The 12858-nt window shown below is 42.3% G+C and overlaps 1 protein-coding gene across 1 annotated transcript; it reads right to left on the bottom strand.

Annotated features, from left to right (window-relative positions):
- Positions 1-4947: 4947 nt before the first annotated feature.
- On the bottom strand, positions 4948-11858 carry LOC144953607 (uncharacterized). The gene is made up of 2 exons (XM_078884192.1): positions 11185-11858; positions 4948-6064 (listed from the first exon to the last, which is right to left on the bottom strand). Exon 2 carries the CDS (start codon positions 6022-6024, stop codon positions 4948-4950), a length of 1077 nt encoding a protein of 358 aa, XP_078740318.1. The 5' UTR covers positions 6025-6064; positions 11185-11858.
- Positions 11859-12858: the final 1000 nt, after the last annotated feature.

The raw sequence follows: 12858 nt of genomic DNA, 5'->3' as shown, positions 1-12858 counted from the left end.
TGTTGGTGTTCTACATGTCAACATCAGAGGGCTTTTGATTAAATTAAGTCAACTAAAACTAGAAGTAGCAAATCTTGACCCGGACATATTTTGCCTAACAGAAACATTTCTCACTCCTGCCGTCAATGACTTGCAGATTACGATTGACAACTACAACCTTTTTCGGCTTGACCGAGGATCTAAAGGAGGTGGAATTGCCATCTATGTTCGTAATACTATTGCATGTTCACCAGCTCACTCCTTGTTTAAAAAATGTTGCTTTGAAGGTCTGGCTCTCAGAATAACTCTCCCTAATAATCAACACATATTGGTAGTGTGCTGCTATAGACCGCCTAGTGGTAAGGATGTTGAAGCTGCATCTGCACTGAGAGAGCTTCTTGGGGGCCTCCCTAAAGGTGAAATAGTTTTAGTGGGTGATCTAAATTGGAATTGGCTAAACCCGCCGGCCGTGGCCACAAATTTTGCAGATGAATTTAACCTGTTTCAATTAATAAATGTCCCCACAAGACCCAACCTAAAAAATCCGGGACAGTCATCTCTGCTTGACGTCCTATTGACAAATGCCCCTCACAATTTCGCACTGACTGGTGTTCTAGGTAATAACCTTAGTGATCACTCCTTCATTTTTGGGGTGAGATCATCAGCCAGACACAAAGCCCCCCCTAAATTGGTTGAGAAGCACTCCATGAGACACTTCAGCATACAGGCATTTACTAATGATGTGCTTCACTCGGATATTGACAAGGTCTGTGATATTCCAAACCTGACTACGGCTTGGGAGACCTTCAGGTACACGTTTCTACAAATTCTTAACAAACATGCTCCGTTGGTTAAATTTAAAACTAAAGCCAATCGTCCACCATGGTTTGATCCTTTGATTACAAAACTCATGAAAACTAGAGACAAGGCTTGGGCATGTGCTCAGAAAAGTAATTTGGTTAATGACTGGCTAGAATACAGGATTTTAAGGAATAGATGCGTCAAAAAAATACGGCATGCAAAAAATGACTACTTCTCTTCTACTCTCCTTGAATCTCATGGAAATGCCAGGATTTTCTGGAAAACAATCAAATGTATCGAAAAGGCATCCAAAACAGATCATCTGCCCGTTCAGCTTAACCGAAATGGGGAATATTTTTCAGATCCCCAAAAAATAGTTGACAATTTTAACCTTCATTTTTCTGAAGCTGGTACCCTATTTGATAATCTATTGGGAGTCACCCCTGCTCATGCAAATTCCTACACCCCTATCCAAACATTAAGCGAATTTAGTTTTCAGCCAATCCACGAAAGTAATGTTCTGAAACAACTGTCCTTCCTCAAAGGGTCCTCCTCTACCGGAGCAGATAGTATTCCCGTCTTTGCTCTACTAAGTGTTGGTCACCTAATATACAAACCTATAGCCCATATTTTCAACCTGTCCATCAAAGAAGCATCAGTTCCTCTAGAATGGAAACATTCCTATGTTCGTCCACTTCACAAAGGGGGCCCTAAAGATGATCCAAATAACTACCGACCTATCTCAATTTTGTCCCCGTTGATGAAAATTTTTGAAAAATTATTGAACTACCAAATTATCAGTTTCCTGTCCGCCAACAATCTATTACATCTAAAACAATCTGGGTTCCGAAAAAAATACAGCACCACATCTGCTGCATTAGACTCTATGAATCACATTTACAGTAGCCTTGATAATAAGCAGTACTGCGCCTGTCTTTTTCTTGACTTGTCCAAAGCTTTTGATACAGTAGACCACAACATCCTGCTTAGTAAAATAAGTTGCCTCGGTTTTTCCGAAAATACAGTAAAATGGTTAAAAAATTACCTCTTTTCTCGCACCCAAACTGTATTCACAGATGGTTGGAGGTCAAACAGTGTTAAGATAACAAAAGGGGTTCCACAGGGTTCCATTCTCGGCCCCCTCTTGTTCTCTCTTTATGTAAATGACTTGGGCACTGAACTGGATTATTCCAGGGTAAATCTTTTTGCAGATGACACGGTACTAATTACTGCTGGCCGCTCTCCGGATGACGTGATTGCTAAGCTCCAGAGTGATTTCAACAAACTACAACATCAGCTAGTTGCTCTTAAACTAGTCCTAAATCCTGCCAAAACCAAGGTGCTATGCTTCTCACCAGGACTAAAGCGGGAAGTTATTTTCCCCAAATTACATTCCTTAAATAATGATCAAATAGAGCAAGTTAAGATCTATAAGTATCTTGGGATCATCCTGGATTCAAAACTGAATTTTGAAGATCACATTGATTATATTGGGAAAAAGACAAAAATTAAAATTGGTTTTCTATATCGACACAAGCACTGCTTCCCCCCTATGTTCCGTTTGGAATTGATTAAAGCTACCATACTGCCTCTACTTGATTACTGTGACATTGTTTATAAATCAGCCCCAAGTACTGTACTGAAGAAGCTTGACTTAATGTATCACTCGGCCTTAAGATTTGCATTGAACTGCCCATATAGGACTCACCACTGTGACCTCTACATTGGGTCAAACTTAACATCTCTGAATGTTCGACGGCTTGTGCACCAGATCTTATTTATTCATGATGTACTTGCAAAAGAATCTGCAGATTACCTGCTGGATCTCATCTCTGTTTCAAAGAACAAATTTGACCTAAGGTCTACACTCATTTACCAGCTTAATATTCCCTATTGCCGTACATATACTGGAGGAAGGGCCTTTACTATTAATGCCCCCAGGGTCTGGAATGCTGTTGCCAATAAATTGAAACTTGAGTCACTACCTATGAGATCTTCACTCAAAACTGCTCTAGAGGAGTTGTACACCCCTAGCTGCCAGTGCTATTCAGTGACCTAAAATAAAATGTTTCGCTCCGGATGATCGCTACAAAGTATGACCTGTGTTTTGATTTAGTGTGCTGATCTTAAAGGTGGAGTGACTCATGCAGCCAGCTATGGCTGCAGGGTTTTGGTAGTACATGTTGTTTATGCCATTTATTGTGAAAATTCTGTCACAGTTCCTATGATTGCTTTTTCATTGCTTTCATGGCTTTATTTTGGTGATTTCGAAAAGTGTATTGGTTTAGCCATGTTTGTTTGTTGTAGTACAGAGTTAGACTGATGGCCTTAATCTAAGCTGTCTTGTGGTTGTTGTTGTTGTTGTTTGACTTGCATCCCACTGGGATTTTTGCACACAGCGTTGGTGTACGGTGTTTTTTCTGCAATATTTTGCTGTCTTTTCTTGGATTTTCTGTTTGCACTTAGTCACATATTCACTTTAAGATGTTTTTTGTTCGTTGCGGTTGCACCCGATTCAAGAGCTGAATGGCTCACAGGGCTATACCTAATAAATGAACTTGAACTTGAACGAGGGGGGGTGGGGGTTGAGAAATGTGACGTCACATCAAAATGCCCAACTTTAAATAAGTATAAACACGTTCTACTTAATTAAACAGACTTTTTAAATAAAAGTTTTCTCCTCCAACATCAGAGTGCAGCGCCACATTAAATACGCACGACAATGACAATAGTTTAAAGCAATTTGAAGCGTGTTATATATTATTTGGGGGGCAGAGCTGTGTGACGTCATATTTGAGGGGGTTTGAATTTTGTGACGCCATGTGACGAGGGGGGGGTCAAAAATCGTCCAAAATCGCGTGACGTCATTTATAGACGGCCCCCATAACCAGTGGTGATTTTTTTTTGAACCGGTCCTGAGCCGCCCCTACATCGACTCAGCCTCAAATGCGTACCCGGTGCGGTGTGCGAACATCGCCACCCGCTAACAGCACTTGCCCCAAGTCTGTGAAGGCGATACCGGGGGCATCTTTGTCTTTGTATGTACACACACACACGTGACCGATTACACAGCTTAAAGGTCTCTACACAAGTAGCAGTGAAAGTTCACAAATTCACGTGTCTGGTTTATTGTTTGGTTACAATTATTAAAAACTCGTAAATTACAGGGCGTTTTAGAAGGGTGGACCGCATCTGCTTTGAAATTGGGTGTTATGTCATTTCTGTACGTTTACTTCACCGCATCATCGTATGAATGATGTGAGAAGAGATTAACGGGTTCTCATGTTAGCGATTTACGTACTCAGCGCTTTCGCTCTCTAAATTATGGCTTGAATGAGGGGGGACGGGTATGACTACACTCACAAAATTAATCTTACTAGGAATTGTATATAGCAAAAGTTATATACATAACTGTTACGCTTTGTGTAATTCAACGAAAAAATGGCAAGGGGAAATTGGCCGCGGCCGTGTTTTATCGCCATCCGAGTATGTGTTCGTGACCAGATAAAAAAATGTTGTAAATCTTTTGGTCGGAACCCAATTTCGTCGTGGTCAGAAGCGTTCGTGACCAGAGGTTCTACTGTATGTGTATAAAGATACGTAGGCTCGCTGGTCTCGTCATCAAACTGCAATGAAAAAGCAACAGGGGAGGCAGCTATCACATCTGCCTGCAGACACGCCCCCGGTGCCTCCCCAGACACTGACCTCACCCCATGTCACTGGCTCCCATCCATCGCGTTCAGTGTTAATTACTGAGGCTCACAAAGCCAGACTCAGGCTCCCATAGGCTTCAGTGTTAATCACTGAGGCTCACAGAGCCAGATTAAGGCTCCCATAGGCTTCAGTGTTAATCACTGAGGCTCAGAGCCAGACTAAGGCTCCCATAGGGTTCAGTGTTGAGTCACTAAGGCTGACAGATCTAGACTAATGCTCCCATAGGCTTCAGTGTGAATCACTGAGGCTCACAGAGCCAGACGAAGGCTCCCATAGGGTTCAGTGTGAATCACCGAGGCTCCTGGTGAGATATCTACCCAACCCACAGTTCCACCAAGACTGGCCGCTCTTACCCTGCAGGTTGAACCTAAGATTTCAATGTTCTACTTCACATTATTTTCATTAAAGGCCTGTGACAAAGGTGCATCTATTGGGAGCGACATCGTCTCAAGCTTACACATCTACCGGGTCTCCATTTGACTTTATATCGTCTAGGAAGTCCACCCACACCTCCACTTCCACAAACTGCTGTGAGTTGCCTCGCTCTGCCTCACAGTCAGAAATCCCCTCCTGCTTCACGTTGCCTCCATTGATGTGAAGGTCCCATTTTGGAGTCGAATCTTCATCTTCACATTTTACCTTCACTTCTTCGCTCTTCACCGTCACCTCTTCACATTTCACAATCACCTCTTCAAATTCCGCCTTGATACCTTTAAAAGTGCCCAAGCTGGGATTTTCTTCCGGTACATGTTTCATGAGGGATGGGCTCCAAACGGCACTTTGACTTTCACAAGCTGATTTCAGACTCCACTCCTTGTGGATCTTCTGATGCTTCTGTGTTCTCTGGTGTTCTTTAAGACGTTGTGACCGTGCAAACGCCTTCCCGCACAGAGTGCACCTGAAGGGTTTCTCTCCTGTGTGTGTTCTCTGATGTGTTTGACAATTTGATGGATCTGCAAACGCCATTCCACACACACTGCACTTCAAGGGTTTCTCTCCTGTGTGTGTTCTCTGGTGTTGTGCAAGATGGTGTGACTGTGAAAATGCCTTCCCGCACACACTGCACTTGAAGGGTTTCTCTCCTGTGTGTGTTCTCTGGTGTTTTGCAAGATCCCATGACTGTGAAAATGCCTTCCCACACACACTGCACTTGAAGGGTTTCTCTCCTGTGTGTGTTCTCTGGTGTCGTGCAAGATGGTGTGACTGTGAAAATGCCTTCCCACACACACTGCACTTGAAGGGTTTCTCACCTGTGTGTGTTCTCTGGTGTTTTGCATGTTGTTGTGACTGTAAAAATGCCTTCCCACACACACTGCACTTGAAGGGTTTCTCTCCAGTGTGTCTTCTCTGGTGTCTTTGAAAAGTTGATGGATCTGCAAACGCCATTCCACACAGAGTGCACTTGAAGGGCTTTTCTCTCATGTGTTTTTTCTGGTGCTGTGTCAAACTTCCAGTCCGATCCGTGCTGTATGCACGCTGATCCCATTGTTGCCTTGCCGTACCGAGCCGCGCTGACTGCCTGTCCTCCATCAGACCAATTCTGCAGAGGAAGCGTCAGAGGAAGCGACAGCTGCAGACAGAAAATACCATCTACACGTCAGTATCGAGGCACAGAGGAATGAATATACGCATATATATGTACACAATGTTGATTTGAAGCTTTCATGAATGCAAGAATCCATACTCTATGGTTCTTTCGGTAAAGTCACGTAGGTAGAAATAACATAAATGACGTTTCGAACGCAACACAAGCGTTCATCTTCGGGTGAAAATCGCGATAGCTGAGATGTCTGCTGTGATTTATTTTAATACACGCTTTCATTTAACTCACTGTCTGTTGTTGTTGTTGTCATTGTTGTCGTTGTTGTTATCCTCAAATCTTGCAACTCCATTTTAACCCACTTTCCAATGTTGTATCGACTGTAAACTTGGTATACAGTGAGGAAAAAAAGTATTTGATCCCCTGCTGATTTTGTACGTTTGCCCACTGGCAAATAAATTATCAGTCTATAATTTTAATGCTAGGTTTATTTGAACAGTTAGAGACAGAATAACAACAACAAAATCCAGAAAAACGCATGTCAAAAATGTTATAAATTGATTTGCATTTTAATGAGGGAAATAAGTATTTGACCCCCCCTCAATCAGAAAGATTTCTGGCTCCCAGGTGTCTTTTATACAGGTAACGAGCTGAAATTAGGAGCACACTCTTAAAGGGAGTGCTCCTAATCTCAGCTTGTTACCTGTATAAAAGACACCTGTTCACAGAAGCAAGCAATCAATCAGATTCCAAACTCTTCACCATGGCCAAGACCAAAGAGCTCTCCAAGGATGTCAGGGACAAGATTGTAGACCTACACAAGGCTGGAATTGGCTACAAGACCACCGCCAAGCAGCTTGGTGAGAAGGTGACAACAGTTGGTGCGATTATTTTCAAATGGAAGATACACAAAAGAACTGTCAATCTCCCTCGGCCTGGGGCTTCATGCAAGATCTCACCTCGTCGAGTTGCAATGATCATGAGAACGTTGAGGAATCAGACCAGAACTACACGGGAGGATCTTGTCAATGATCTCAAGGCAGCTGGGACCATAGTCACCAAGAAAACAGTTGGTAACACACTACGCCGTGAAGGAGTGAAATCTTGTAGCGCCCGCAAGGTCCCCCTGCTCAAAAAAGCACATATACATGCCCGTCTGAAGTTTGCCAATGAACATCTGAATGATTCAGAGGACAACTGGGTGAAAGAGTTGTGGTCAGATGAGACCAAAATGGAGCTCTTTGGCATCAACTCAATCGCCGTGTTTGGAGGAGGAATGCTGCCTATGACCCCAACAACACCATCCCCACCGTCAAACATGGAGGTGGAAACATTATGCTTTGGGGGTGTTTTTCTTCAAAGGGGACAGGACAACTTCACCGCATCAAATGGACGAAGGACGGGGCCATGTACCGTCAAATCTTGGGTGAGAACCTCCTTCCCTTAGCCAGGGCATTGAAAATGGGTCGTGGATGGGTATTCCAGCATGACAATGACCCAAAACACACAGCCAAGGCAACAAAAGAGTGGCTCAAGAAGAAGCACATTAAGGTCCTAGAGTGGCCTAGCCAGTCTCCATACCTTAATCCCATAGAAAATCTGTGGAAGGAGCTGAAGGTTCGAGTTGCCAAACGTCAGCCTCGAAACCTTAATGACTTGGAGAAGATCTGCAAAGAGGTGTGGGAAAAAATCCCTCCTGAGATGTGTCCAAACCTGGTGGCCAACTACAAGAAACGTCTGACCTCTGTGATTGCCAACAAGGGTTTTGCCACCAAGTACTAAGTCATGTTTTGCAGAGGGGTCAAATACTTATTTCCCTTATTAAAATGCAAATCAATTCATAACATTGTTGACATGCGTTTTTCTGGATTTTGTTGTTATTATTCTGTCTCTCACTGTTCAAATAAACCTATCATTAAAATTATAGACTGATCATTTCTTTGCCAGTGGGCAAACGCACAAAATCAGCAGGGGATCAAATACTTTTTTCCCTCACTGTACTCATGCCATACTGATGACAATACTATATTCTATCATTAATTTTTTTTTTTAAACAATATTTTTTACATGTTATGTTTCGGCTTTGGTTTAATTGTCCACGGTAAAACTGACGTTGGCTGTAATTGACCACGGTCGCTTACATTATGGCAAGCCTCGGGGCCACTTCCTGGAGTCGTGGATTTCTTCCATTACTAGTACATTTCATAAAAGCGTGTTTTTAAAATAATTTTTAAAAATATTACTTATTTTATTTCTACCTACGTGACTTTACCGAAAGAACCAAAGAGTATATATAAAAAGTCACACATGACTAACACGTCTATACGTATTCATATATTTTATATATTCATGATAAAACATTTTTTCCCAAATTCATCACATGGGCTGTTATGGCGCACTATGAGAGGGCAAATGGTCATACACATTCCTGGAAGCCCTCGTGTCTTCAAAATGAATGTTAACCCAAATCTCCAAGCACACAATTTCGGCTGTCTGCCTACAAAATGAATATTTATGAGAGCTAAATTCAGCTGACATAGCAAAAGGTGTTGAAAATAATACTAATTGTGTTATCCATAAATTCATGTTCAATCGCAACTTAGACGTGTGAAGCCAGGCTAAGATTTCCTTGAATGCTGGGTTGAACAGATCTAACATCAGCTGCATGTGTGTTGTGTCAACTTCCTGACTGCTTCCATTCTCATAAAGAGTTCCAGATGAAAACAAAAAACATAAACCATTGTTTTCATATAACCTCCGTGTTCAATAGAGTTAATAGACTTTACTGCAAACACAAACTTGACACTGTCACACACTGCTGCGTTAAACAGGTGGTGGCGTGTCCAAAACCATGCCTGGCCACACACCTTCATCTGCTCAGTATTAATGTTTCAGTTTCATTTATTAGGTACTAAGTTTACTACCGGGCTTCGCCCAACACTTGGATTCTTGTCTTGAATGAATCCACGGCCTACGCGGAGGGTGGGGGGTGCGTGACGTCAGCATGCACACTGCGTGACGCTGCCGCATGCGGGTGACATCACAGACGTGAGGTCACCGTTCACTTGCCGTGCAAAATATATCCATTATTGCGCCCCCCCCCCCCAAAAAAAATGCAAAAGTCAATTTTTATACTTTTTGTATTGTGTACAATCTGGAAGGTACCCACATGCCAAATTTTAAGTTTGTTGCATGTCGGAAAGTATGCTAAACATTTCGAACAGACACATTCACACATTTCCATTTTATATATAGATAACCCCGTGAGCAATGCGGCTCTTGACTCGGGGGCAAACGCCACAAACAAAAACGTGAACAAGAAACATCTTAAAGTGACTACACGCAACAGAAAAATCCAGGAAAAAACAGCAGAAAAAACACCGTATTTCAACACTGTGTTCAAAAATCCCAGTGGGATGCAAGTCAACAAAAACAACCATAAGACAATTTAGATTAAAGTTATCAGGCTAACTCTGTACTACCACAAACAAACATGGCTAAACCAAAACGTTTTCAATGCTTCCTCACTCCACCAAATAATTGAGGATCAAATCAACATAACCGAGTTTGCGTGTCTCCCTCTCTCTCTGTGGTGGCGTGGATTTTCCTCCGGCTGCCCCTCCACGTTTAAGAGTGAACATCAGCACGCGTTTAGAGCCCTTGACCGATAGTAATTTCCACACGTTGACAAAGCAAATTTGAAAAGCCGCCACTTTTTTTATAATTTTGAAAAACCGCCACTTTTTAAAATTTTCTTTCTGTGGATTTCACACCTGATGATGATTGCTTGTGTTGCAGTCAAAACGTCGTGAGAATTTTTTTTATCGTTTCATATTCATATTATTTTGTTATTTCCCTTCTACGTGACTTTACCGAAAGAACCAAGAATAAAAAAGCCCACCTTTGTTGTGTGGGCAAGTCGCTTCTGAAAACAAGAGCGCACGCTTGTCGCCCGAAACGTCGCGATTGATTTTATTTTATACCCACGTGACTTTACCGACAGAACCAAAGAGTATGGATTCCTGCACTCACGAAAGCTTCAAATCCTAAGAGCGGTACAGCAGCTCAAGCGGGCTTGGCCTGGTTACATAAAATAAAAATGTAAAGTGTCCTCGTGTTGTAGTATTTCCTGCTGTCACGAAAGCTCCAAATCTCTCATTGCCATGCTCATTTCTCTACCCCCCTTCTCTCTCTCAGCCCCCTTATCTCTCTATTTAAGGCCTCGACACAGATGTGTTGTTTCTGTGTGTGTCTATGTGTGTGTCTCTGTGTCTGTGTTATCTCTCTCTATGTGCCTATGTGTGTCTCGCTCTGTGTGCCTATGTGTCTCTCTCTGTCTGTGCTTTCTCTCTGTGTGCCTGTGTGTGTGTCTCTCTCTGTCTCTGTGTTATCTCTCCGCTTCTGTGTCTCTGTGTGTCTGTGTTATCTCTCTCTGCTTGTGTGTATGTGTCTGTGTGTCTCCGTGTCTGTGTTTAGTTCTCTCTCTCAAATGTATCAATCTTTGGAAGAACGTTAATAAACCAGGTGGGGAGTTGACTGTTATCTTAGCCGACTCTGTGTTGTATTGCATTGTAGTTATAAGTTTAATTAATTTTATATCTAGGTAACTTTACCGAAAGTACCAAAAAATATAGTTCAAGTTTACAAGCTTTGCTTTAAATTTCGATTTAAAGCTTTGAAATGAAACGACTAAAATCATAAAAAAATTCATTACATTTTTTAAATTAAAAATATATTTTATAAAAAAAATTTTTTTTATGAAAAAAAAATATTATGAATAAACAACTAAAATAAATGAAACTAAATACATTGTTTTGTCATTTTTTTATGAAAAAAATAATATGAAAAAACAACTCAAATAAATGAAAAAACTAAATTAAATTGGTTTCATTTATTTTATTTCTGCTGCCGTCACGAAAGCTTCCAGATCAAGTTGAAGCGAGAGAATTCAAGCAAAGGCTTTCAGGCGAGGGCAGGAGGCGAGGCCCGGCGTGGCTAGGCCCCACGTTGTAATGTCCCAACCTTGACATGGATTCCCATACTCGCTGCGACTCAATTGACATCCCTACGAGAGAGAGGCTCTACCTTGGTAAACAACAACAACCACCACAACAACAACCACAACCACCACCACGATGAAAATCTCTCACCTCGAATTTCATCGGCAGCTTTCCGTTACCTCGCTCCGTTATGGCGGCAGCAAGATATGACGTAATATTCACTTCCGGGGTACAAGACACGCCCCCAACGAGCGGGGCTGGGTAACTGAATAACTTATCCGAGAATTGAAGCTTTCGTGAACTGCAGGAATGACTCAACTCGTTGTACACTCATTGGCTCTTTCGGTAAAGTCACGCGTCGAGGGATGATGGGGCGTGGGTGCTGAACCCGTAGCAATAAAAAAACAAACTCGCTACGGCTTTTAACGAATATATTATGTTAATTTTATTTCATTTCTTTACCGAAATAACCAATGAGCAATTCCTGCAGTCACCAAAGCTTAGATCCTAGATTATGTTAATGAGCCGCCAGTCACTGGGCGTAGCTTTGCCCAAATAAGGATTGTACCGGAACAGAGATCGGCGGTATCCAAACAGGGGTGACATGACGTCACTAGCGAGGCGCACAGCCCCCCCCCTGGCGTTTCACACCGATGAGGTAATGCTTAGTGGTGACGTCGGAGAGCGGGGGTCAGAGTTCAAGTTTTGCGTATCGGGACCGTCCATAAATGACGTCACGCGATTTTAGCCGATTTTTGACCCCCCCCTCGTCACACAGCGTCACAGTCAGACCCCCCTCAAATATGACGTCACCAAGCCCTGCCCCCCCCCCCCCCCCAAAAAAAAAACTACCTTCAAATCGCTTTAAACTATTGTCATTGTAGTGCGTATTTAACGTGGCGCTGCACTCTGATGTTGTAGGAGAGAACATTTATTAAAAAGGAGGCTTTGGAAAGGGCCTGTCCATAAATGATGTCACGCACCTATGGGGGGGGGGGGTCAGACATTTGTGACGATGAGTGACGAGGGGGGGTGGGGGTTGAGAAATGTGACATGACATCAAAATGCGCAACTTTAAATAAATATAGACAACACGTTATACTTATGATAATTGTTTTTTTACCCTTCTATCTAGCAACAAAACTGACACCTTTTTACAAGGAGTCATGTTTGCATAGACCGCAATACCTGCAGTCATAATACAAACAAAAGAACATAACTCTGATAATGTGCACTGTCCTTGAAGTTGATTGGTCCACACCCGAGACAGCTTTCCTTGGTTTTTTAACCTTCTATCTGGCAACAAGAAGTGTAAAACCAATTATCATATTTTTACTGGCAAATGAGGTTCCAATGGTGTAAATGCTTGCCCCGAGCTCTCATACTCTGATGGTGGATTGTCTTTGAGTTGTGCGCCTTTTGGCGTTATCTGGTCCCATCCATGTGAGACGAGGCTCAAAGGAAAGCTGTCTCGGGTGTGGACTAATCAACTTCAAGGACAGTGCATACATTATCAGAGTTATGTTTTTTGTTTGCATTATGACTGCAGGTATTGTGGTCTATGCAAACATGACTCCTTGTAAAAAGGTGTCAGTTTTTTTGCCAGATAGAAGGGTAAAAAAACAATTATCGTATTTTTACTGGTAAATGAGGTTCCAATGACGTTCTACTTAATTAAAGACTTTTTAATAAAAGTTTACTCCTACAACATCAGAGTGCAGCGCCACATTAAATACGCACTACAATGACGATAGTTGAAAGCGATTTGAAGCATGTTTTATATTATTGGGGGGGGGGGGGGGCAGAGCTGTGTGACGTCATATT

This window comes from Lampetra fluviatilis, chromosome 79 (genome assembly GCF_964198595.1).
Source record: "Lampetra fluviatilis chromosome 79, kcLamFluv1.1, whole genome shotgun sequence".
In the NCBI taxonomy this organism is placed as follows: Eukaryota; Metazoa; Chordata; class Hyperoartia; order Petromyzontiformes; family Petromyzontidae; genus Lampetra; species Lampetra fluviatilis.
Note: the sequence above shows the minus strand (reverse complement) of the source record. Positions and strands in the feature narration are given on the sequence as shown.

Coding starts and splice junctions, on each gene's coding strand:
- LOC144953607 (XM_078884192.1), bottom strand. CDS start 6,024: ATGGAGGACAGGCAGTCAGCGCGGCTCGGTACGGCAAGGCAACAATGG.